This window comes from Aphanomyces invadans, assembly GCF_000520115.1.
Source record: "Aphanomyces invadans strain NJM9701 unplaced genomic scaffold supercont1.55, whole genome shotgun sequence".
NCBI lineage: Eukaryota > Oomycota > Saprolegniomycetes > Saprolegniales > Verrucalvaceae > Aphanomyces > Aphanomyces invadans.
In genome coordinates, this window is record NW_008580200.1 from 174,880 (window position 1) to 197,128 (window position 22,249).

Below are 22,249 nucleotides of genomic sequence, written 5' to 3' on the forward strand. Positions count from 1 at the left end.
CCAATCAGAGCTCCTAACATTCCGAATTGACGTTTCATTGGCTAAAATGAATGCGGTTTGAAATCTGGTGATTTGATTGGACCATCATGTCCGAATATATCCGGAACGACCTTTCCGTCCCATTCCACGGTGGTTGCCATGGAAGAGAGCGCCGCCGCGCCAATGGCCGTCGGCGGCGCGTCCTTGACGCTCGCATCGTCCACCGCCGAGGATAATGGCTCGCTTGAGAGATGTCCACCTTGTATTGAACACAAATACGATGGAAGCAAAAGTTGCGCCAGTTTGCCAAACCTTGGTGTCATGAACGGAGCGAGCTCGACAGCGTCCACAAGCACCAGGTCAACGGGTCGGCCATTGCACCAATTACTAGGTTCTCGCAAAGCTGGATGCGAAGGTTTGCGTCGGCGCCATCGCTGGCATCAACGAACGCATGCCACCCGTGGCCAGGCAAGCAGTTCAAGCGCCAGCTCCAGGCTAGAATCGGGCAGCGAGAGAACAGCCAGCAACAAAGCGCACTGGCTGTGCGTGGCCCCTGTCGGCGCGCTTGCCGGCGACCTTCGAGGGGCCGTCCGAGTGCCACACCAGTTTTTGCAACGCGTTTTTTATCATTGCGTTAATCGTTTTAACGCGTTTTAAATCCAATTGACCGTTCTGCCAGTCGACACACCGGCGGCGGCATCTCTCATGGGCGGCACGAACAGCAAAGCTCTTTCCCCGCCACGTTCCGAAGCAATTGCCGACGGTGGCAGCGCGACGTCAAAGGGTTCGTCGTCCAACGAGTTCTCTGCCGTCGAACAAGCCTTGGACATCACGCTCAACTTGCTCCTGCTCTACGGGACGTATGTGTGCGCGCAGTACTTGTACAAGGTCTAGCGCCCCTGTCTCGATCGGGCTCTGATGTCCCTACTGATAGTCCTACAAACCCATGATCGAAGACATGTATCAGTCCAAGGACACGGCAGCAAAGCTCAAGAAGCGGCTCGCGGAATCGAAGCGCGCGACTATTACGATGAACCATTACGAGTCGATCATTGCCGCCGACCTCGTGGACCCCGCCGATCTCCACGTGACCTTTGCCGACATTGGAGGACTCGACGCCCAAAAGCGCGATCTGCATGAGCTTGTCGTGCTGCCATTGCAATGCCCCGACTTCTTTGCCCAGTCCAAGCTCCTCGCAGTTCCCAAAGGCATTCTTCTGTATGGCCGACCGGGGACAGGAAAGACCCTTCTCGCAAAGGCGATCGCGAAGGAGTCGGACGCGTTCTTTATCAACCTCAAAATCAGCACCCTCATGAGCAAGTGGTTTGGCGAGAGCCAGAAGCTGGTCAAGGCCGCATTCTCCCTCGCCAAGAAGCTCGCGCCATGCATCATCTTCATCGACGAAGTCGACAGCTTCATGGGCGCGCGGAACGGCGGTGCGTCCGACCCCACATACAACTCCATGAAGACGGTACTCTTCTCAGCATCTCTCCACACGCCTGAGCTCTTCGTGTAGGAATTCCTGGCTTTATGGGACGGATTTGCCGACAACTCGTCGCCCGACGGCGGAGGATTCGGCGTGATCGTCCTCGGCGCGACCAACCGCCCTGCGGACGTAGTGCGTTGCCGTCGACGGCTTCCTGCATGATGCTTGACGCGCGTGTTGTAGGACGCGGCATTTCTCCGCCGCATGCCGCGCACGTTCGAGGTGGAGCTACCCGACGCGACCCAGCGCGAGCAGATTCTCCGTGTGCATTTGAAACATGAAGCGTTGGATGCCGACGTGAACTTGGCCGCGTTGGCGCGGGACACGGTCAACTTTAGCGGCAGCGACTTGAAGGAGCTGTGTCGTGCCGCGCTGATGCTTCCGCTGCGAGAACACATTGACGCGTTCCGAGCAGCGAATGCTCCTGTCTCGCCGAAGGACGAATCACCACCTGTTGTCCACACAGTGTCCAAGCGACCCGTGTGCGCCGCCGACTTTGCAGCGGCGCGCACGCGGGTGCATGCGACAGGTGCCACTGCCTACGCTTACGCGAACGAACATCAATCCCACGAGCACAACCAAGCATCTCAAGCAATTACCCCCGAGATGTTGGCGGCCATGATGACAATCGGGATGCAGCACTTTATGCAACAGGCCACGGGGCCGCCGGCGACTCGCCGCCGTTGACGGCGGCGGGTGCAATCCCGACCGGATATAGACATGTCAAAACTAGTATATTGTATGCTGCTTTCAAATCGAATTCAATGACTTGACAATTGTATTGTCAATAAACGTTGTCGAAAAAACACAACCGGTCACCCCCAGAGCCACCAGTCAAGAGTTTGCATTCCCCGAAGAGCGATGACCGACTCGAAAGCACCCAGCGCCGGCGTCCCCACGGCGCAACATGACCTGACCAACTCGCTGGCGCCATTCATGGACCTGCACTTCATGTTCCCGTTGATTGATTTTCTCTCGAGCAACGAAATGTACGACGACAAGCAGCTCCAAGCCGCCAAGCTCGAGTTGCTCAAACCGACCAAGATGGCCGATTTTGCCATCGAGGTGCATCAAGCGTTGCACGGCGCGGCCAAGGTCCCCGCCGACCTTGAAAAGAAGCGCCAAGTTATCGTGGACGAAGTGAAAGCGGCGAAAGATATTTGCAAGCCGTTCCTCACCCTCATGGACAACCAGGTCAAGATCATCGCCCTCCAGAACGACGGCCTTCTCACGGCCGCCTACCTCGAACAGCATCACGCCGTACGACCTTTGTCTGATCCTTCCATGCATGCCTGACCCTCTCGATCCCTAGATCACGTCCGATGTGTTGGAAGGTGTGTACACGTTCGCCAAGTTGCAATACGAGTGCGGCAACTACCAGGACTGCTTGACCTACTTGACGTACTACGGCGTGCTGGTGCCGAACGCTTCGGAAAAGTACTTGAACGCGTTGTGGGGCAAGTTGGCCGCCGAGATCCTGGTCTTCCGGTGGGAAGACGCGCTGGCGGACATCACGCGCATCAATGAAGCGATCGATGCCTCTGGGCGGTCGCCCCTCGAGCAGCTCCAGCAACGAACGTGGCTGCTGCACTGGTCTCTGTTTGTGTTTGCGTGGCACGAAGAAGGCCGCGACCAGATTGTCGACTTTATGCTGCAGTCGCGATGCCTGGAAGCAATCCAGACAAACGCGCCATGGCTCATGCGGTACCTCGCTGCTGGCGTCATCCTGCACAAGAAGCGTCGCTACCTGATCAAGGAGCTGCTGCGCATCATCCACGTCGACGACAAGGCGTACCGGGACCCCGTCATTGAGTTCCTCGAATGCTTGTACGTGCATTTCGACTTTGAGTTGGCGCAGACCAAGCTCCTCGAGTGCAAGCACGTGCTCGCGTCCGACTTTTTCCTCGCCGAGAAGAACATGGCCGCGTTCATGGAGAACGCCCGCCTCCTCACGTTTGAGATTTACTGCCGCATCCACCACACGATCGACATCTCGCTCCTCGCCGACAAGCTCGCCATGAATGAAAAGGGCGATGCGGAGAAGTGGATCGTCGACCTCATCCGAAACGCGCGGCTCGACGCCAAGATCGACTCGCAGAACGACGTGATCGTGATGGACACCCGATACGACTCGGTGTACCGCCAAGTCATCACCAAGACCAAGGATTTGGCGGCGCGCACCACGAGCATGATCGCTCAGTTCGATCGGCTCGGGAAGCGCCAGCAGCGGGCGCACGTGTAGGTCCGACGTGGTGTCCGTCGTGATGTTTTATTTTAGAAACCATGCTCGATTTTTCACTGTGTTTTCGTCAAATGTGGCCGCCATTTCGCAAAAACGACACTGAATGTCGGTCCGTGCTGGCCAGTGGTCCCTTGGAAATTGATTGGCCCGCCAAAACTCACGTGGTTCAACTGTCCTTTCACAAGACTCAAATGTCCATCGTGTTAAATTATGTCGGCGACGCGCTTCCTACGCCTGGTGCTGGTCCACAACCATCTCGAGCACCACGTACATGATCGCGGCGTTCGGCACCGTCTTCATCAAGTGAGCCGGCATCCCTCCGTACAAGCCACGCCGCCCCTCGCTCTGGTAGATCACGTTCAGGGCCTGGAACATGCTTCGATACCTGAACAAGAATGAGCCATCCATCGTGGTCAGAACTTAGAGACGCAACATACCGTGGCAAGGAGCCGTCCGTGGGCGTGCGCTGGTCACGCAGACGCGTCCGCACGACCTCATGCGGGTATGTGGCGGCAGCAGCCACGAGTTTACACACACCGGCCAGCACAAACAGTTGCGGCTTGGATGGTTCGTCTCCAAGGCGGCTCTTGAGCTCTTCGTATAGAGCAAGCTGGATTGCGCCTTCGGACACGCCCCAGTAGGAAGCAGAAAGACCCTTGAAAAATGACCGGATCCCTTCGCGGCGGTACATGTCGAGAGCGACTTCGTGCATGGAGTGGAAGCGAGGAAGCGAGTGGGATATGGTCGCGGGAGCAGACGATGGCAACGAAATCGTGTGCACTGGCATGAGTTGCATGCGAGTCTTGATCACAAAGATAGGACTCAAAACCGACGCGGTGAGACAGCCAGCCGCCGACGCAGATGCGAAATTTGCCGTTGTGCCGGTGAAGCCATACTCGCACAGCGATGCTTTCAACTTGGCGTAGCAGCCGAAGTACGCAGCGCGGGCGGGGACGACTCCAAGAAGATTCGGCAAGATTCCACGCCACAGGCCAAATACACTTTCTACGAGGCATTGAGAATGAGTCACACCAACGATTCGGATGGATCCATCTCCACACCTTGCTGGAGAATTGACTGCAGCACGTTGGACGTCGTCAAGCGATGGTGCTGCACCGCGCGCGACATGGTGTCCCTATACGTGGCAAGCATCAGCACTGGAATGGCTTGTTTCCGATGCAACGTACCGGCCAGCTTTCGTTTGCAGTCGCGTCTTCACCACTTCAAGCGGTGACGTGATGATAGCTGCCGTCATGCCTCCAATGGCACCACCCACAAAGTGGCGGTACTGCGGGTCGGAGACCGCCGCGACGGCCATCGCAACCGGGTTCGTGCTTCTTGCGTCGACAGAAGCCATCGTGCGCGTTCTTGCCGAATCGCAAAATTCCGACGAGTCCCGGTCGCGATCGGTATCCGGAACCGGATAAATCGGCACCACCCGTCCTTCTGCCATTTGATTGGTCCATTCGTGGTCCAATAGAAGGCCATTTTCGGAACGGTCGCGCGATCTGACAGCATGGCGGCGACTGCCGTGGACGCCGCGGCAAAGCATGCGTTCGCGTACGACGGAGGAATGGTCGTCCTTATAGACGAGCACACGACCGTCTCCAAGTGCGGCAACGTGCTCAAGTTCTCGTCCATCGTGAGCAACTCGCAGCACTTTCTCACTCGGTCAAAGTCCACTCGGATCACATCTTTCGACGCCAACGCGAAGGCATCGCACGTTGCCGTCGCCGCGTGCGAAGAGCGCGCGGAAGTGTCTATCTACTCCTTCCCGGAGAAGGTACGGACTCCGGTCGGTGACTGCTTGCCTGACGTTTCCTCGCACACAGAAACTGCGCGGGAAGCTCAAGGTCGACGAGAGTTGCGTGTTCGACCACTACCTCGTCCAGTTTTCGCGGTGTGGGTCCAGGTTGCTGTCGGTCGGGACTACCCCAACCTCCAACGAGGTTGCGCCATCCGTCGCAAGGACCAAGACGAGCTCATCGTGTGCATTCTTTTGACTAGTTGCGTGTGTGGGATGTGGACAAGCTCGACTGTATTGAAGGGTGCACCGCGGTGCTGCCGACGCGCGTCACGATGGCATCATTCAATCCACTCGACGCGCAAACGTTCATGACGGTCACGGCGGACGCAGTCACCTTTTGGCGCATATGCCATGGCATGCACGGCCAGTGTTGTTTTAGCAAGGTCGACGGCGCGGCGTGGGGCGTCCATGACGCGGCGCCGCATCTCGGGAAAACCCAGTCCAGTCGTGCTCTCCTCGCAGGCGCAAACGACAAGCTGCCGGCGTTCAACGATGACGGCGCCGCCGACGACGACGACGTCTCGACGCGGTATCGCTACGTGAGCCACTGCTGGTCCAAGGCGGCAGGGCACATCCACCTCGTGAATGCGCGCAGCGAGCTCGTGACGCTCGACTCGGCCACCGGTGCCGTCGTCGCGCGTATCGTCCCGCTGTCGCGCGCGCCCGTCATGGCGACGGCGCTGGCACTGACCGCCGAGAGCCTCGTCGTGGGGTTTTCGGACGGCACGATCCGATGGCTGGCATCCGACGACCTGACCCTCGTCCTGCAAACAACAGCGCTTCCCCATCCGATCACGGCATTCGCGCTGTCCCCGACGTGTGTTGTCCTTGTCGCGGGAACGACCAACGGCGGCCAGTACGAGCTCAAGGCGTTCGTGGAGCCGGTCGATGACGACGCACAAGACCGACAGCAGCAGCAGCAGCCTGCCGCAAAGTCCCTGGGCATCAACCACACGGGCGCGATCGTGGCGGTCTCGACGCTGCTTCCGGCAGGCGGCACCACCAACGACGCGGTCCTCGTCACAGGCGGCATGTCTGGTCTCTTGCACGTATGGGCGGTCGTGGGGTGTCGCAGCCTCGCTGCCGTCGACGTCTTGGATCTGTTTGACAACACGTCGATCGCGGCCACGTCCCAGCCGTCGTTTTCGTCGACGCCAGCGCTTGCGACGACTGGTCTTGCAGACACCGCCGCCGCCGCCGCGACTGCCGTTCCGATCGTGAGTCTGGCCGCGCGAACCCTCGATCCGATCCTCGTGGTCGGCGACGCTGCTGGCCGGGTTCGCATCGTCGGGCTGAGCAAGGCGACAACGTCCGTGGACGTCGCGCCGCTCCACACCGCGCGCCTCCTTCCTTCGACCGCTCCCATCGATCTCGTCGAACTGCATCCGTCGCTGCCACTCGTCCTCGTCGCGTCGTCCGCCGACACGGCGGTGTTTGTCATGTCGGTCGAGCCCGACAAGCAGTTTCGCGTCGTCGCGTTTATCCGGACTGCGCACCGCCCGCAACTCATCAAGTGGGTGCCAACGTCCAGCCTCGAGTCCACGTACTTTCTCGTGTCGACCGCCGCGCGCGGCGTCAGCTACGTGCTAGTCCCCAACAACCTCGACGACCGCCTCGCGACCGAGCTACCGCTAATGCCCCTTGGCGCCGACCCAACTCTTCCGTTGGAATGCCACGGCGGGGCGTTCCTGCTCACACCGGGGAAGCTCCTCGCGTACTTTAACCGCGGCGACAAGGCGCTGCACCTGGTCAAGGTGTACGACGCGCCTGGCGCGGCCAAGGACCGCGAGCTCAAGACCCTTGTTCTCCATGCTCATGCCAAGCCGATCACGGCCATCGCGCGCAGCATCCTGTCGTCGAAAGACGGTCAAGAGATTGTCGCGACCGGCGGCGCGGACGGCGTGGTCACGCTGTGGCTTGTCCAGACAAAGCGATCGTCCAGCGCGGTCTTCCTCAAGGACGTCGACATCAACGTGCGCAAGCAGCGCAGCCTCCCCATCCACTCGGGGCCGGTCACGGCGCTCGTGTTCGCCACGTGCGACGACTACCTGTTTGTGTACTCGACGGGGGTGGACGGCGCGATCTTTTGCATTGACGTGCACGTCGATCCGTCGGTCGTCATGTTCAAGAGCGCCGCGGAAGGCGCTAGCCCATTGTACGCGGCGATTGTGGCCAAGGACAAGCAGGGGGCGCCATTGTCGGAAAAGAAGCTTCGACTCGTCCTGGCCGACGACCCCAAACCGTTCCTGGACTTGTACGCCGACGAGCAGGCGGCGCTCGTGCGCGCCAAGTTTGAAGCCGTCAAAGATGCGATCCGCGGCCCCCTCGCGGAAATCCAGCTCAAGCTCAAGACGATGCTCCAGCATAACGCCGAGTTGCCCGAGACGGAGGCGCTCGAGCGCCACGAATTTGTCGTCAACCGGAGCCAGGAGGCTGCGCTGCTCGCTCAGAGCGACAAGAGGGCCAAGGAAGTCCGCCGCAACATCAGTCGGCAGATCGCCGAGCTCAACATTGTCCGCGACCGCATGCGTGTCGAGTTCTGGGACTCGGGCGAAGTCCACGGGGTCCAACTGCACGGCCTCCACTCGTCCCTGCAAGTGGTAAACCTGCCCATGCGAAAGCTCGGTAAGGCGGAGGTCCGCCGCTTCGACACGATCCTGCGGCTGCGAGAGCTTGAATTCCACGCGGCGGTGGCCGAGCCGACCGCAACCAAGCAGCACTCGCTTCATCGGCGCAATTCATCCATGTACCATCACAGCGACGTCATTCCGCCCAACATCTCGTGGATGGTGAACGCTGGTTTGTTGCATCCGTCGCTCGGAAAAAAGGTCGGTGTGGCCGACATGGCGAGTGCGTCGGGCGGCGGCGCCGCGACGGAAAAGGGGGCAGCAAAAAATGGATCGTCGTCCAACGCGCAACAACCGGCCAAGGCGGCGACCTTGCCCGATGCGACGGACGCCGCACGGGCAGACAGCGACCAAGGCCCGTCATGTCTTCGGCTCGTGGACCTGATCTACCACCCGGCCATGATTCGCACCCGCAACCAGCAGCGCACGCAGATTCACCTGCTGCAAGCATACGAGCGGCATTTGATCATGCAGTACAACGCAGAATTTGACGCGATGGTCAAGGTCAAGGAAGCCAAGATGGACGAGATCGAAGGCAAGAACAGTCGGATGCGCGAAATTTGCGCCGAGCTCGGGCTCGACGCGTCGGCCACGACCGTCACGTGCAAGTGGCACCCGGACGAAATCGCCGATTCCATGATGCGTCTGCTGCCGGGGGAGGCGACCAAGGTGCCGTACGAGACGGACGAACGGCGCAAAGTCCGCGAGGCGGCCGAGGCGGCAGCGCGGCTCCAGGACGAGAAGAACAAGAAGGACGACGTGGCCGGGCGCGCGCTGGCGGACATGATGAACGGCACACTCGAGACGAAGAAGGAAACCATCGTGGCGCACACGGTCGCGCGGGAGGCGTGGATGGACGACGTCGCGCCCGACGACATGACAGCCGAGCAAAAGCAAAAGGTCGCAGCATTCGAAGCCGAAGCAATCAAGGTGCTCGAAGACAAGGAAAAGGCCCGCAAAGCGCTCGACCTCGAGCTCAAGAAGCTCAAGGTCGACGTCGGTGACATTTGCAAAGCATTCGACGACAAGCTCAAGTGCCTCCAGGACCTGTACTTGGCGACGCGCATGAGTGTGCTGACGCAGCAAATGTACATCTTGCGGCTCGGCGAGGTGCTCATGGACCACGAGCACTGCTGTCACGAGAAGGAGCTGCTCCAGCGAGAGATCGACACCATCATGGCCGACATTCGAGCGTTGGAAGGCGATGTGTCGCAGTTCACGGCGCACATGGACGCGTGCCGCGAAGCATGGCAATACGCTGTCGACGAGGACAAAGCGTGCGAGAAAGCGTTCCCGAAAGAGATCGAGGACGCCGCGGGCGGCACACCGCTCGAACACGACGTGATGCGGGCGCTCGTGGAGCTGTACCGGAAGCGACGGCCCCAAACCGACGACGCCAAGGACGACCACAAGATGAAGGCGGGGCGGAAGGATGTCGGGTCGACGCGATCTCTGGCGAGCGCCAATAGCGTCGGCGACTTGGGCAATTTGGACCCGTTCAGTCACGCAGACCGGCGCAGGATGCACCCGAACAAGGCCGTCGAGGCGAAGCGCCTCCTCCCGCTCGATCCTGACGTCGACCGCCCCGAGTCCATCGCGACGGATTCAGTCGTGTGGACTGTTTTGAACGAGTGCCGCGTCAAGAAGATAACGTTGGAGCACGTTGTGCGGCGCAAGAACGACATGTACATGGAGGCGAAGGACGTCGTAGACGTCACGCGGGCCAAAGTCGCGGCGCTCGAGGACAAAGCCGACCGGTACTCGCGGGCGCTGCACGAACTCGTGGCCACGATGGACCTGAACAGCGACAATCACCCGATCCTTGTCAAGATCAAGCAGGGCCAGGACGAAGCGAGCGGCGGCGACGACCTTGTTACGCTCTTTGAAGAGACGGAGAGCGCTCTCCTCATCGCGCGCCGCAGCGTCGAGTCGCTCAATGCCACCATCATGGTCCACGGGAACGAGCAAGTGTCGATCCTCGGCAAGATCAAGAACTTTCGCAAGAACATCAACTTGATGGAATGGGAGCACGCATACCTCGAAATGCTGACGCGCAACACGGAGGACCACTACACGGACCTCCAGCTGCTCCGCGTGACGAAGAACCTCCAGGAACTCATCACGACCGGCGACGCGAGCGAAAAGCACAAGCAGGAGCAAATCCTTCTCGAGTCCAAGCTCGCGTACATGGGCAAGAGCCACCAGGTCCACCAACTCAAGCTGTCCAAGACGACCCAAGCGCTCAAGAACCAACTTGCCGACCGTCTCAAGGAAAACGAGCAGTTCAAGCGGCAGCTCCAGGATTTGCAAACACACATCCACATCCGCGAAGACATTGTGGCGAGTCGTCGAGCCTCCGCGGCTGTGACGTCCACGGGGCAGACGAAGAAGGGGTCGGCCAACCCCGGGAAAGATAACAAGCTCAAGGCGATCACGGTGCGCCGGAAGCTCATCGATTTGGCCAAGGCCCAGAGTGAAGAGATCGAGTTCATGCGCCAAGAACTGGACAAGATTCGACGCCGGACGTTTCCCAGCTTTGTCCAGCCGATGCAAGCACCTGGCGACGACGACGACTTCTTCCGCGACTAGCGTATGCACGTAATATAGTGTTCTCGAGCGTCTCGCCGTGGGTTGTGCACGGCACTTGTCGCCCGCCGCTTTCTCGCGTGGCCGCCGAATGACGCACCGTTATCGTATATTATAATATGAATGTGTTGTTATTGTTATAATATAGATATATTTAAGAAATTCCATTAAGTATCTATCAATGTACTGTACTACAAGAACGAACAGGCTTGAGGTTGGAACTTCCCAACATTTTGAATTTGGTTTTATATACTACCAGACAAAACCTTCGGAGCTTGCAATATTTATGTTGAGTATACTATAGTGTACCGTAAGCAAGACGATTTTGCAGGGTTGATCTAGTTGGACTTTGTTCGCACGGCGCCCCCCTGTCTTGATGGAAAACGAAGGCGGTATCGCTGCCTAGCAAGCTATGAATGGATGAGGCTGGCGCGCGGACCACAGATGATGGTCAACTTAGTCGACTGCATCAACTTCAACATAGAATCGTCCCTGTATAAATGTGTATACGTACTATTAGTAGATGCATAAGTACTAGTATTCGATATCAGAAGGACATCGTCGGAAAGTTCTTGCAGCAGATATCCACCTGCCAAACTACATGGGAAATACCTAAATGAGGCAGAATTTGCCGAATTTGAGTGGGAAATGCCAGGGATTGTGTGGCGGTTGGATCACTCAAACGTGCCAAATCCAGCGAAAAAGCGAAAAAAAAGGGCGAAATTCTCACGTTTGATTGGCGGAGACGTTCTTTGCTTACGAAAGATCGCCCCTAAGGTTGTTGACAGTTGTGCATTTGCCATGTTGACCGCGTTGGTGTCTTGCCGCCACCGCGCGCTGTCCACCGCCATCCGATCAATGCGATCGTTTGGATCTGCTGCGCTCGATGAACAGCCTACTGCTGCCATCTCGGCGGAAGCGGCGGAGAATCAGTACATTGTCAAGACGTACAACTCGAATGGCGTCCGCACGCAAGAAGGCCTCGTGATCACGCACGGGAAAGGACCGTATCTGTTTGACTCACGCGGAAACAAGTATTTGGACTTTTACTCGGGCATTGCCGTGACCGCTTTAGGCCACGCGGACCCGGAAGTAGCTGCGGCTGTCGCGGATCAAGCCGCGGTACGTAGTGATGCTGTCGATGGATCCTCTGGACCATGTGCGTGTTCATCGTAGAAGCTATGCCACGTGAGCAACCTCTTCCACTCGGAACCCCCGCTTCGCCTTGCGCAAACTCTGGTGGAAAACTCTGGCTTTGACAAGGTGTTCTTTGCGAACTCGGGCACTGAAGCCAACGAAGGCGCATACAAGTTTGCGCGGCTATACGCGAACAAGGTGACCCAGGGAACGTACGTAACTCATGGAAGGAATCTTCGACACTTCGTTCACTCATAGCCTCTTGGTTGGCCTTGCAGGGAACTTGAAGGGAAGAAGAACCACGTCATTGCCTTCAAGGGCGGGTTCCACGGCCGGTCGTCCGGCGCACTGTCGTTGACGTACAAGCCCGCAATTCGCGAGCCCTTCCTTCCGCTTGTGCCGGGCGTGTCCTTTGCCGAGTACAACAACTTGGACGACGTCCGCAACTTGATTTCGGACCGGACGTGCGCCATTTTTGTTGAGCCCATCCAGGTTGACTGTGGGCGATGCCTGGAACACATGCTCATGGCACAGGATATAGGGTGAAGGCGGCGTCTTGCCTGCGAAACCCGACTTTCTTCGCGGACTTCGCGCGATCTCCAACGAATACAACGCGCTCTTGATTTGCGACGAAGTACAGACGGGCCTCGGACGCACAGGCAAGCTCTTTGGCCACGAAGTGTATGGCGTGCAACCGGATATCATGACGCTGGCGAAGCCGCTGGCCAACGGACTTCCCATCGGCGCCGTCCTCACGTTGAACAAGGTTGCGGAAGCTGTGCCTGCTGGAGCGCACGGAACGACCTTTGGCGGCAACCCTGTCGTGTGCGAAGCAGCGAACGTTGTTGTCAATCGATTGCTTCAGCCTGGCTTTTTGCTGGTATGCCATGATGTCTAGGTTGGCCAAAGTATTGACCCGCACCTGGAGTAGAACGTGAAAAAGATGGGCCGGTTGCTGGCTCAAGGACTCAAAGCAGTTCAAGCCAAATACCCCAACAAAATCACTCAAGTTCGATTGCCTATTGGTGAAGCAGGGTTGTATGCAGGGGTCGAACTCGTCGGGCCTGCTGCTCCCATCATCGGAGACTTGGTGAACCACGGTGTGCTTGCCATCACAGCTGGAGAAACGTACGTGTTGATATGTCAGGACGTGGATACAGAGCTGATGGCATATTGGTGTGCATGGTAGGGTGATTCGGCTGTGTCCTCCTCTGGTCGTGACGCAAGACGATGTCCAAACGTTCCTCACGGCGTTCGAGGAAGCAGTCGCGAAATACACTGTCTCGGCAGTCTCGTAGAAGCAGCTGTGTTGCTGTCTTTTTCACAGTGCAGGGGTCATTAGATCAACTTGTATACTTACCTGCATGTACGCGTCGGTCGACATCGATACGACGTCGACATGATGGATAGCGTTGTCAGCCCGCAATGCCGCAGATTCGAGCATCTAGTTGTTGTGCTGTCCTGCCTGCTTCACTTGACTTGTGGGGTCAATGTCGCAAGTGTTAGAGGAGTCCCAACAACAATTCTCTCCATCGCTGTCAACTGGAGTCAAGAGACGGTGGAGAAGAGAGGCACATGACCCTCATCCGGACAAGCCATCGCCCGATGAAGATGCTTCCCTGTACGTGCAAGGCCACATATAACCTTCTCCGAATGAACCTACCTTCATGGGCTCAGTCGCACGGGTGGGTTTCATGGAGGCCGTGCATCGTTGCGGCAAGCCTCATTTCTTGGTGTCGTTGTCAAAAACGGCGCGAAAGTCTCATTTGAATAGTGACGTTTTATTGGCCAAAATGTATCCAATCCAAAGCCAGAATCCGCATTTTCCATTCTGGCGCCGCATTCCCCATTCATGTTGGATGCGGGTACTGAATGTGGCGGAAAAGCCATCCGTGGCGAAGGAAATCTCGGCGATCTTGTCGCAAGGAGGATGCAGAAGGGTACGTTTTCATGCATGCGGTGGCAGTACGGTGTCGTGGACATGTTCGCAATGACAAACTCATGTGTGACGGTGTTCACAGAGACCGGGCCAGTCGCCGTACAACGCCATCTTTGAGTTTCCGTACCAGATCAACAACCAGAACGTCGAAATGGCGTTCACATCAGTCACAGGGCACTTGATGGAGCTTGATTTCGCGGCCAGTTATCGGTATGTTCACGTCGATCGACAGCGTTGGCGCTGCAACTCTGCGTGTGGAAGACTGGCCACTCAAGGCATTGGATTGATCCTAGGAGCTGGAAGTCATGTGATCCTGTCGAGTTATTCACGGCAAAGGTCGAGAAGAAAGTGCGCGGGGACCAAAAGGCCATCGAAGGTACCTTGCGCACTGAAGCCGCCCGTGCTCAGGTACAATCACCCCAAATGTGATCTCACATTTGACCATTTGCATGAGTAGTGGCTGATACTATGGTTGGATTGCGATCGTGAAGGGGAAAACATTGCGTTCGAGGTCAAATCCGTGTGCGAGATCGTGAATCGACGGCTTCGTGTGTTTCGAGCGCGGTTTTCGGCGCTCATTCCTCGAGACATTCAGCACGCTGTGCAGCACCTCGTCCAGCCGAATGAAAATCTATCCCTCGCATGCGATGCGCGAAGTGAGATCGATCTCCGGCTCGGCGCTGCATTCACCCGTTTCCAAACCATGCGCCTTCAAAAGAAATTCCCACAGATCCACGCACAGAACAACCCTGCCAACGCTGGAGACAACAAGGTCGTGAGCTTTGGGTCGTGCCAGTTTCCCACGCTCGGGTTCGTCGTGGACCGGTACCTTGCCATCGAATCGTTTGTGTCCGAACCGTTCTACTCGATCCATGTCACCCATGCCATCCCCGACGTCGGCTCCATCACGTTCTCATGGGCACGCAATCGGCTCTATGATCACTTGGCCACCCTCGCCCTCTTCGAGGCATGCGTCGAAGCCAAGGTCGCCACCGTCACGTCTATCACGCGGAAAGATACGTCCAAGCGGAAACCATTCCCGTTGACGACCGTCGAGTTCCAGAAGCGCGCGGCTCGGTAACGATCGTTGCGATAATCGCAGTCCGAAACTGACGCATGCCGTGTCTAGATGGCTGCGCATCACGTCGGAGGAAGCCATGGCTGCGGCCGAGTCGCTGTACAACAAAGGGTTGCTTAGTTATCCTCGCACAGAAACCGACAGCTTCAAGGAAGGGACCGACTTGAGCGCGCTGCTCTTGCTGCACCTGCAGCATGATTCGTGGGGAGGCTACGTCAGCCAGCTCCTTCACCACGGCAAGTTTGAGCACCCCCGCAGTGGCAAGCACGACGATCAAGCCCATCCCCCGATTCACCCGACCAAAGCTGTGCCGCTCGCGTCACTCCACGACAAGGAGCGCAAAGTGTACGAGTTTGTGACCCTTCACTTTCTCGCGTGCTGCAGCATGGACGCCAAGGGACACCAAACGACGGTGCACATGCAAATGGCGGACGAACACTTTTCCGCGAGCGGGCTCATGATTCTTGCGCGCAACTACCTCGACATCTACAAGTTTGAAACCTGGAGCAACTCGGTCATTCCCGTCTACGACCAAGGCGACGTATTCGCCCCAACGTCGCTCACGCTGCAAGCAGGCGCGACGACGCCACCCCCGCTGCTCACCGAATCCGACTTGATTGCCAAAATGGACACCCACGGCATCGGGACCGACGCCACGATCGCCGAGCACATCAATACGATCCTCAAGCGCGAGTACGCCATCAAGGTCAACAACAACACGCAGTTCAAACCCACAGGTTCGTTGGGCGAGGCAGCAGCACGTTGTCGAGACACTGTCGTGTGTAGCGTTGGGCCTTGCTTTGGTCCAGTCGTACAACAAAATGGGGTATCAACTGGCAAAACCGGACCTGCGCGCTGCGGTACGCCTGTCATGTCTTTGACGCGACTTGGACGTGCTTTTCTAGATGGAGCGCGACTGCACGGCCATCTCCCAGGGCCACAAGTCGATGGACGAGGTTATTCGGTCGTGCATGATCCAGGTGCGTGCGCCGGCCAGGCGATAGTTGACCTGGAGCGAGTAGATGCGAGATATCTTTGAGAGCGTCGTGCACAAATCCAGCGTGTTGGATGACACGTTTGGGCAGTACTTTGGCGGGGCGGTCCATGGCGGCAACCACCACGCTGCCCGCGATGCCGCGATGGATGTGGCGAACTCGCAGTTGATGGCGTCGCAGTTCAGTCGATGTGGGACGTGCGGATGCTCTGAAATGGAGTGGCGGTGGGTGTCGTTGCATATTTGTCAAGTTGTGATGTCCATGCGTCAGGAAATCCAACCACGACACGACCAACCTATTTCTGTCGTGCCCGAGATGCGTCACGACATTTGCGCTGCCCATGCACTCGTCCGTCGTCGCGATGGCTGGCACGTTCTGTCCGTTGTGCCGCTTCCAAGTCGTCGAGATCCATCGAGTCACAAACCCACAGCACCCATACACGGTGTGCCCCCACTGCTTCAACCACCCCCCGAATTCGCGACTGCAAGAGATGGCTTGCTTTCACTGCGCCGCGCCAGAGTGCCCCCTTGCCACGGGTGCGCAAGATCAATGCGTCGTGCAGTTTTGTCCGAGTTGCCGCGCGCATCCGATGAAACTCAAGCGCACGAAAACGTCCAAGTTTACGGTGGGGTGCGTCGACTACCCGTCGTGCACGACGTCGGTGTGGCTGCCATCGGCTGTGAAGACCGCCATCGTCACGTCCACGCTGTGTCCGACTTGCTCGAACGTCCAACAGATGATCTTCAAGCTGGCGCTGCGCTTCGCACCTGGCGCGCTTCCGCCTGACATAGATCAAGGCAATGGTGAAGACTATTACGAAGCATGCTTGTTCTGCGACGCATTGCTGCAAGAATTGTTTCAGATTCGATTGCCTGCCGCGTCAGGGCCACTGTGTTCAAGCAGGGGACCAGCGATGCCACGGCTGCAGCTGGAACAGTCATACGCACGCGTGGCGACAGCAAACGTACCGCCGTCAACGAGTAACAATGAGTACAGGCAATCTATCACGAATCCTGGGAAGAAACGAGCTCGGACCACTGCAGCAGCAAAGGCAGGACGGGAACCACGTGGAGGCCCGTCGATGCAGACGGACTCGTCACCAAATATTCCCTTGTGCCCCGGCCATCAAGCTCCATGTGCCACGCGGGAAGTGCGCAAAGACAACGAGAACAAAGGCCGCAAGTTCTACTGTTGCAGTTTCCCGCAAGGCGAGCAGTGCGATTTCTTCGAGTGGGTCGACGCCCCCGACACCGCGTCGTCACGTTCCACGTCGGCGTCATCCACTCGTTCGAGGAAGACGCCCCGAGACACCGACCAAGTGATGTGCACATGCGGCGCTCCCGCCCTTGAACTCACATCGCGGACGGCCAACAACCACGGCCGCATCTTCTTCAAGTGCGCCAACAAGGAAAACAACTGCAACTTCTTTCAGTGGGCAGATCCGTGAGAAATATCAATTATTTTTTCTCGTGTAGCAAAATATTCCTTCCCGCGAAATATTAGTTCGAAATCGCGACAAAGAGGTCTGGCGGCATGATGGCGGGCGGCTTCACGACGATGCTCATCCGCATCGGTGTCGGCGTGGCCGTGGCGACGACGATGATCTACTTTCGCCAAATGCTCATCCGTGCCTTCTTCCGCGTGATTCGGGATCGCCTTGGACGCTCGTTGCTGCTCGGCGACGTCGAGCGACACTTCGGCACGTCCATCTCGATCGCGCTCGTCTTGCTCGCGTGTTTTGTGGGTGTAGTGGTCGCGGGCTATGGCAACGACGTGTCGATTGTATTCATGTACGCATCGGGGGTGCCGCTCGTCTTGGCCACTCGCGCCACACGCATTGTCTTCACCAAGGTAACGTCGAACGAGTCATGCATGGCTGCGCCTCAAGCTGCGTTGTAGTGGCTCATTCGAAGCCTCGGATGGGACGTATCGTCGCGCAGCGACTACTCGCGCGTGTTAGTCGTCACGGAAGGCCTCGGCGTCGTCGCTTTCTTTGTCATCTCGATCGAACTCTTCATGCTCTACATCCCGACAACCTTCCACGAATTGGTCGTGATCTTCTTCGCCGTGTTGGAAATCCTGTGCATCTGCTCGTTTTACACGACGGTACGCTCCATTGCCGTCGATGTCTTTGGTCTCATGCGCACGTCGCATCTGCAGGTCAAAAACGCGGTCGCAGGGTTTTTCCTGCTCTTCTCGGAACCCCTGCGCCTTGGCAGCATGTGCGTCATCGGGACGTCCGTCGGCGTCGTCGAGCAGATCGCGTTGCATTCGACCAAACTCCGCGCGCAAGACGGCGCGGTCGTGCACATTCCAAACGGCGTGCTGGCCGACGACGTGCAGCGCAACTTTTCCCATTGCACGTTCCGTCGCATGCGTGTCCATGTCCATGTCGACCACGCGACGCCGTTAGCCCATCTCGTCGCAATTCTTCCCCATCTCACCGAATGCCTCGCGCCGTGCGTCATCCCGCTCGACCTTCTCGTGGACCAGGAAGCGTCTCTGGTACCCCCCGACCCGGACCACCACAACGACCAAAGAAACTCGACCCGGGAACGGACCCCGCGGTCGAGCAGCATGCACTCGCTCCTGGGAACGTATCTGTGGCGACCCGCCAAGCTCCACCAGCACCCCACCAGCAGTAGCAGCAGCTCCGACATCGACCGCCGCGGCCGGAGCACCGTGTCCACGGATGTGTCGGACTCCATGATGGGGCTCGACGATCATCTCCACTCCATGCGAACTCCTCCTACGCAAGCTCCATCCTCTACACCGCCGCCGCCGGTTGACCCGCGGCTGCTACAGGTGACGCTTGGAGGGATGCATCGCATTTGGATTTCGGCGCTCGTACCAGGCAACTCGCTCGCTGAAGTTGCGAGCGCCAAGTCCAAGGTTCATCTCGCCATCATGAAGTGCCTAGAGCGTCATCGGGTGCGCGTGTTTCACCCCGAGCGAACGAAATCAACACGACGACCTAAATAAGAATAAGATTATGGCGCTAGACAGCGCTTAGTGGGCCAACGACTCCACTGTCCGGCCCTGCAAGACAGACGAGTCCCCGTCGCACGTTGGAGCACCGACTTGCAAGTACACGTGAACGTGGAAAATATTGATGGAACGCTCGGGGTTGTCATCGTAGTTCCACGCCTCAATATGAGGGGCATTCCGATCGATCCAGGCCTCCACGTACTCTTGCACGTCGTTGTGGTTCATCTCCAATCTGCTCCACAGCGTCCAGTGTTCGATGCCTTTGGGGGTATCGTATGGAAACATGTTAGGCTCCATGTAGGACGTTCTACCGAGCAGCGTCGTTCGATAAATGTGTTCTTCGCGAGACACATCAAGCTGGGCGTCAAGTTCGTCCAAGTGGTCCCATTTGCGTTCCTTGCATTCGTCCGTTCGGGTCCAGTATTCCAGGTACAAGGTACGACGTCCCCTACTGGAATCGACACCGGCGTAGTCATCGTACCCATCGTCCGAATAGGTACACTCGTCGTATTGGCCGTAATCACCGGAGATGCAGTTTGGAGAGTCGGAATCGCGATGTTCACTGTCAGTAGAGCAATGGCCGGAGGAGGTGGGAGAAACAACGCCGTCGCAAGAAAATTCACGCGATGACGAGGGAGCGTTTGAGGCATCCCTAAATGTGTTTTCTTCAGGTGGGCAGGCGAAGCACTCACTGCCAAATGCTTTGGATTCATATGTGGCGTCAAAAGCGTCTTCTGAGGTTTGTACATGGGATTCGAAGGTCATCTACAGAGATAGCTCAAACATTCTTCCTCCAATCCATTGAGGACGTACCTTGACCTTTTTCAATGGAAACGCTGCTTCGTCCAAGGACGAGGGGGAGAGCAAATAAGATTCATCGTCACACGAGAGTTTTCGTTTGCGAGGATGAGTTTGTGTAGTTTGTTGGTGGGAGGGGCTATTCATCGACGAAGCATGCATCATGTTTCAAGACTTTGATTCACAGGGACGAGGGTGGGAAACCTTTCGGGCGCGGCGACGTCGGCGGCTACCTGCGCGGGACCGTGTAATTTCGAAACTGGCCCAGCCGTGTGGATGGTGCCGAAACCTCAGACAACCTATAATTGGCCTGTCGTTAAAACCAGGTAGTTTGATCCATGTTTTATAATAGCTTCCCGACTTATGTCAATAAAACCAGGAGGTTGACAACCAATCAGCGCGATTTCTCTCGAAGAGGCAGAATTATGCGGATGATTCGGATAATGGGAGGACGCAGCACATGTCTCCTTCCGTATACGAACCCTTGATTATCCGGAGAATGCCTGTCAAACCGCTCAAGCCAAACGATCGTGCATCTTCTTTCATACCGCCTTTCCCGTCGTCGGAAATGCAGCGAATTCTGCGGACGACGGCGCGCCGCCGGTACCCTCGTGCCATGACGATGTCGACTAACGCGACAGAGGATATGCACATCACGTCCCAAGAGATCCGGGACGCAAAGCTTCTTGTCTCGACGCGAGACTGCGTGGAAGGGCGTGAAATCATCGAAGAACTGGGCGTCGTCAGTGCAACCGTCGTGCGCACGAAGAACATCCTGGAAGACATTCTTGCAGCGTTGGGTGGCATGTTTGGTGGCGAAACGAGGTCCTACTCGTCCCTTATGAACGAAACCACACAGGAAGCGGTCCACCGACTCAAAGGCGCGGCTCTGGTACGTTCCTCTCACGTCCGTGGGGTCGCCACGTAACTTGGCGTTGCATGTCGCAGGCACAAGGTGCATCTGCAGTTGTGATGACCAAGTTTGAAACAAACACAACGATGAATCGGTTCGTGTTTGGGTTGCATTGCACGGTCCTCGTGTACGGCACCGCCGTTGTGTGCCGACCGATCAAGAAGTTGACATAGAGAGACTTTGCAGTTGGAGCGGTAGCTGCTTCGCAAGCGAGATCAATGGTTTTCCGCCGCCCTTTTCGTCGTTCGTGTCTTCCCACTTCTCTGGCTCTGTACGAAAGCCCCCGCCCAGCACTGGTTTCGGTCGATCCGGGCTCTTCAGAATATACTTGTCCATCGTGTGGGTGGTCCTTCGATTTGTGCGAAACATCCCCATCTTCCTTTGCGACAGTGGGAGCGCCGTCTGTTCTAGGGGGTGCGAGCTCGATGATACTGATGTCGACTCGTCCAGCTTGTATAGTGCCAGACGCGGTGCTTTTGAAGCTGCCTGCGGTGGCTGGTGCGATCCAGACGTCCATTTCGACTAGAATTTTTTGCTGCATTACGTTTTGTAAGCGAGTGATGCCATCGTACCTTCTTTTCCTTTGCCACGTGATTCCTCCGCGCGATGTCGTCCCTGAGCTCATGCAATGCAGCGTTCCTTTGCTCCTTCATGCGCCTGAGCTCCTCGTCCCGCGCCTTTTTCTTGCGTTCAATGTCCAAGCGCTTCTCTTCCATGATGAACCTGAAGAGATGTAAGGTGTGACGTCCAAAGGTAATGAAGTACTTGGGCTTGACGAGCTGAGCGCCAAAAGGCGACATGGACGGGTATCTTAACGCGGCAAGCATGTGTTTGGCGAATTCCTGCTGGTCTTTCGCAATACTGTGGATGTGTTGAGCGTATTGCATGCGCCAATGTTGCTTCAGTCGTACTTTCTGCGCTTCGTCCTTTGCCGCTACACGTTAAGTATGCAGTTACGAGGTGCAGTCGGAACATGTGAAGCACCGTGAGATTTGTCGTGAAGGGTTGGCACTGGTTGAGCGTCGACTGCGAGGAAGTCCTTTGGCCGGCTGTATCCGTGCGAGTTGTCGAGGGATGCGAGGTCAGCTTGTTCTTGTTGCAGACTTGCATTCTTGCGCTGTTGTTTCAATCGTTCTTGCTTGAGTTTCCTCCTCGTCGACGTCGACCGAAACTCTCTACGGCGGACGCATTACCTCCTTGTGCATTGCAACTAGTAAACTCGTACTGGCCCACGTCCAATTCGCAAACTCCCGTGAGGAAAGTCTCCGCGCTGTGGGACAACGGATCAAGCACCATTTTCGCTCGGACTTCTCGCTCGCGTTTGCTCATGTCCCTAAAGTCTGTTGGTGTGCGCGGTCTGTCTTCCTGCAGTTGCGGGTGTGAGATCGACCCCCAAATCAGCGACCACGTCAAGGTGGAATCGAATGTCGTCGTACCACAACTGCAGTATGAGCTGGCCGGTGCGCCTCCGCATAATAGCTATATCTGTGCCCAAGAAGGAAAGCCAGTGGCACGGAGTCATCCACCGGCGGCGGGTCTGCTGCTTCGCACCGCTCCTCGTCGTCGCTCATGGTCCAAAAATACTCTGCGGCGATCGACCACCTTATCTCGGACGCGCAACTTCAACAATGAATGAAAAATTGTACTACTGTAGTATTGAATATACTATATCCA

The 22,249-nt window shown here is 57.2% G+C and overlaps 9 protein-coding genes across 11 annotated transcripts; 6 read left to right on the top strand and 3 right to left on the bottom strand.

The window, feature by feature from the left end:
• The first annotated feature begins 19 nt into the window (after nucleotides 1–19).
• H310_13690 (hypothetical protein) lies at nucleotides 20–2,241 on the top strand. Its single transcript, XM_008881306.1, has 4 exons — nucleotides 20–867; nucleotides 914–1,450; nucleotides 1,496–1,597; nucleotides 1,649–2,241. Exons 1-4 carry the CDS (start codon nucleotides 685–687, stop codon nucleotides 2,150–2,152), a joined length of 1,326 nt encoding a protein of 441 aa, XP_008879528.1. The 5' UTR covers nucleotides 20–684; the 3' UTR covers nucleotides 2,153–2,241.
• A 59-nt stretch (nucleotides 2,242–2,300) lies between these two features.
• H310_13691 (hypothetical protein) lies at nucleotides 2,301–3,766 on the top strand. Its single transcript, XM_008881307.1, has 2 exons — nucleotides 2,301–2,725; nucleotides 2,778–3,766. Exons 1-2 carry the CDS (start codon nucleotides 2,327–2,329, stop codon nucleotides 3,705–3,707), a joined length of 1,329 nt encoding a protein of 442 aa, XP_008879529.1. The 5' UTR covers nucleotides 2,301–2,326; the 3' UTR covers nucleotides 3,708–3,766.
• Nucleotides 3,767–3,873: 107 nt separating this feature from the next.
• Nucleotides 3,874–5,081, bottom strand: H310_13692 (hypothetical protein). The gene is made up of 4 exons (XM_008881308.1): nucleotides 4,895–5,081; nucleotides 4,769–4,842; nucleotides 4,145–4,712; nucleotides 3,874–4,092 (listed from the first exon to the last, which is right to left on the bottom strand). The coding sequence occupies exons 1-4, from the start codon at nucleotides 5,062–5,064 to the stop codon at nucleotides 3,936–3,938; spliced, it is 969 nt and encodes a 322-aa protein (XP_008879530.1). The 5' UTR covers nucleotides 5,065–5,081; the 3' UTR covers nucleotides 3,874–3,935.
• A 103-nt stretch (nucleotides 5,082–5,184) lies between these two features.
• On the top strand, nucleotides 5,185–10,827 carry H310_13693 (hypothetical protein). Its single transcript, XM_008881309.1, has 3 exons — nucleotides 5,185–5,490; nucleotides 5,540–5,656; nucleotides 5,715–10,827. The coding sequence occupies exons 1-3, from the start codon at nucleotides 5,224–5,226 to the stop codon at nucleotides 10,728–10,730; spliced, it is 5,400 nt and encodes a 1,799-aa protein (XP_008879531.1). The 5' UTR covers nucleotides 5,185–5,223; the 3' UTR covers nucleotides 10,731–10,827.
• A 694-nt stretch (nucleotides 10,828–11,521) lies between these two features.
• Nucleotides 11,522–13,426, top strand: H310_13694 (hypothetical protein). The gene is made up of 6 exons (XM_008881310.1): nucleotides 11,522–11,849; nucleotides 11,904–12,076; nucleotides 12,143–12,356; nucleotides 12,406–12,744; nucleotides 12,796–12,992; nucleotides 13,054–13,426. The coding sequence occupies exons 1-6, from the start codon at nucleotides 11,529–11,531 to the stop codon at nucleotides 13,160–13,162; spliced, it is 1,353 nt and encodes a 450-aa protein (XP_008879532.1). The 5' UTR covers nucleotides 11,522–11,528; the 3' UTR covers nucleotides 13,163–13,426.
• Nucleotides 13,427–13,701: 275 nt separating this feature from the next.
• On the top strand, nucleotides 13,702–17,356 carry H310_13695. 2 transcript variants are annotated; one of them, XM_008881311.1, is made up of 9 exons: nucleotides 13,702–13,804; nucleotides 13,886–14,013; nucleotides 14,097–14,211; nucleotides 14,261–14,880; nucleotides 14,933–15,618; nucleotides 15,668–15,741; nucleotides 15,787–15,861; nucleotides 15,904–16,100; nucleotides 16,147–17,356. In XM_008881311.1, exons 1-9 carry the CDS (start codon nucleotides 13,724–13,726, stop codon nucleotides 17,321–17,323), a joined length of 3,153 nt encoding a protein of 1,050 aa, XP_008879533.1. In that variant the 5' UTR covers nucleotides 13,702–13,723; the 3' UTR covers nucleotides 17,324–17,356. The 2 variants fall into 2 exon arrangements, with proteins under 2 accessions (XP_008879533.1, XP_008879534.1); XM_008881312.1 differs by having other exon boundaries at nucleotides 15,904–17,356.
• Nucleotides 17,357–17,366: 10 nt separating this feature from the next.
• H310_13696 (hypothetical protein) lies at nucleotides 17,367–19,918 on the top strand. The gene is made up of 3 exons (XM_008881313.1): nucleotides 17,367–17,727; nucleotides 17,776–17,982; nucleotides 18,037–19,918. Exons 1-3 carry the CDS (start codon nucleotides 17,410–17,412, stop codon nucleotides 18,856–18,858), a joined length of 1,347 nt encoding a protein of 448 aa, XP_008879535.1. The 5' UTR covers nucleotides 17,367–17,409; the 3' UTR covers nucleotides 18,859–19,918.
• H310_13697 lies at nucleotides 18,840–19,910 on the bottom strand. 2 transcript variants are annotated; one of them, XM_008881315.1, is made up of 3 exons: nucleotides 19,867–19,910; nucleotides 19,678–19,801; nucleotides 18,840–19,629 (listed from the first exon to the last, which is right to left on the bottom strand). In XM_008881315.1, the coding sequence occupies exon 3, from the start codon at nucleotides 19,627–19,629 to the stop codon at nucleotides 18,886–18,888; it is 744 nt and encodes a 247-aa protein (XP_008879537.1). In that variant the 5' UTR covers nucleotides 19,678–19,801; nucleotides 19,867–19,910; the 3' UTR covers nucleotides 18,840–18,885. The 2 variants fall into 2 exon arrangements, with proteins under 2 accessions (XP_008879537.1, XP_008879536.1); XM_008881314.1 differs by having other exon boundaries at nucleotides 19,678–19,910.
• Nucleotides 19,919–20,554: 636 nt separating the features above from the next.
• Nucleotides 20,555–22,189, bottom strand: H310_13698 (hypothetical protein). The gene is made up of 6 exons (XM_008881316.1): nucleotides 22,012–22,189; nucleotides 21,801–21,940; nucleotides 21,560–21,750; nucleotides 21,341–21,509; nucleotides 21,148–21,298; nucleotides 20,555–21,097 (listed from the first exon to the last, which is right to left on the bottom strand). The coding sequence occupies exons 1-6, from the start codon at nucleotides 22,144–22,146 to the stop codon at nucleotides 20,732–20,734; spliced, it is 1,152 nt and encodes a 383-aa protein (XP_008879538.1). The 5' UTR covers nucleotides 22,147–22,189; the 3' UTR covers nucleotides 20,555–20,731.
• Between the last annotated feature and the right edge of the window lie 60 nt (nucleotides 22,190–22,249).

Bases quoted from the DNA above. Each gene is read 5' to 3' on its own strand.
- H310_13691 (XM_008881307.1), top strand. From the start codon at position 2,327: ATGACCGACTCGAAAGCACCCAGCGCCGGCGTCCCCACGGCGCAACAT. The intron at 2,726-2,777 runs GTACGACCTTTG...CTCGATCCCTAG, and splicing joins ACCTCGAACAGCATCACGCC to ATCACGTCCGATGTGTTGGA.
- H310_13694 (XM_008881310.1), top strand. From the start codon at position 11,529: ATGTTGACCGCGTTGGTGTCTTGCCGCCACCGCGCGCTGTCCACCGCC. The intron at 11,850-11,903 runs GTACGTAGTGAT...TGTTCATCGTAG, and splicing joins CTGTCGCGGATCAAGCCGCG to AAGCTATGCCACGTGAGCAA. The intron at 12,745-12,795 runs GTATGCCATGAT...CACCTGGAGTAG, and splicing joins TTCAGCCTGGCTTTTTGCTG to AACGTGAAAAAGATGGGCCG.
- H310_13697 (XM_008881314.1), bottom strand. From the start codon at position 19,827: ATGATGCATGCTTCGTCGATGAATAGCCCCTCCCACCAACAAACTACA. The intron at 19,630-19,677 runs GTACGTCCTCAA...CTATCTCTGTAG, and splicing joins TTCCATTGAAAAAGGTCAAG to ATGACCTTCGAATCCCATGT.
- H310_13693 (XM_008881309.1), top strand. From the start codon at position 5,224: ATGGCGGCGACTGCCGTGGACGCCGCGGCAAAGCATGCGTTCGCGTAC. The intron at 5,491-5,539 runs GTACGGACTCCG...CCTCGCACACAG, and splicing joins TCTACTCCTTCCCGGAGAAG to AAACTGCGCGGGAAGCTCAA. The intron at 5,657-5,714 runs GTTGCGCCATCC...TCTTTTGACTAG, and splicing joins CTACCCCAACCTCCAACGAG to TTGCGTGTGTGGGATGTGGA.
- H310_13696 (XM_008881313.1), top strand. From the start codon at position 17,410: ATGATGGCGGGCGGCTTCACGACGATGCTCATCCGCATCGGTGTCGGC. The intron at 17,728-17,775 runs GTAACGTCGAAC...GCTGCGTTGTAG, and splicing joins CACGCATTGTCTTCACCAAG to TGGCTCATTCGAAGCCTCGG. The intron at 17,983-18,036 runs GTACGCTCCATT...TCGCATCTGCAG, and splicing joins TCTGCTCGTTTTACACGACG to GTCAAAAACGCGGTCGCAGG.
- H310_13690 (XM_008881306.1), top strand. From the start codon at position 685: ATGGGCGGCACGAACAGCAAAGCTCTTTCCCCGCCACGTTCCGAAGCA. The intron at 868-913 runs GTCTAGCGCCCC...CCCTACTGATAG, and splicing joins GCGCGCAGTACTTGTACAAG to TCCTACAAACCCATGATCGA. The intron at 1,598-1,648 runs GTGCGTTGCCGT...CGCGTGTTGTAG, and splicing joins CCAACCGCCCTGCGGACGTA to GACGCGGCATTTCTCCGCCG.
- H310_13692 (XM_008881308.1), bottom strand. From the start codon at position 5,064: ATGGCTTCTGTCGACGCAAGAAGCACGAACCCGGTTGCGATGGCCGTC. The intron at 4,843-4,894 runs GTACGTTGCATC...TGCCACGTATAG, and splicing joins CTGCAAACGAAAGCTGGCCG to GGACACCATGTCGCGCGCGG. The intron at 4,713-4,768 runs GTGTGGAGATGG...AATGCCTCGTAG, and splicing joins GCAGTCAATTCTCCAGCAAG to AAAGTGTATTTGGCCTGTGG.
- H310_13698 (XM_008881316.1), bottom strand. From the start codon at position 22,146: ATGAGCGACGACGAGGAGCGGTGCGAAGCAGCAGACCCGCCGCCGGTG. The intron at 21,751-21,800 runs GTACGAGTTTAC...CGTCCGCCGTAG, and splicing joins TGCGAATTGGACGTGGGCCA to AGAGTTTCGGTCGACGTCGA. The intron at 21,098-21,147 runs GTACGATGGCAT...AAAAAATTCTAG, and splicing joins ACGTGGCAAAGGAAAAGAAG to TCGAAATGGACGTCTGGATC.
- H310_13695 (XM_008881311.1), top strand. From the start codon at position 13,724: ATGCGGGTACTGAATGTGGCGGAAAAGCCATCCGTGGCGAAGGAAATC. The intron at 14,212-14,260 runs GTACAATCACCC...TTGCATGAGTAG, and splicing joins CTGAAGCCGCCCGTGCTCAG to TGGCTGATACTATGGTTGGA. The intron at 15,619-15,667 runs GTTCGTTGGGCG...TGTCGTGTGTAG, and splicing joins CACGCAGTTCAAACCCACAG to CGTTGGGCCTTGCTTTGGTC.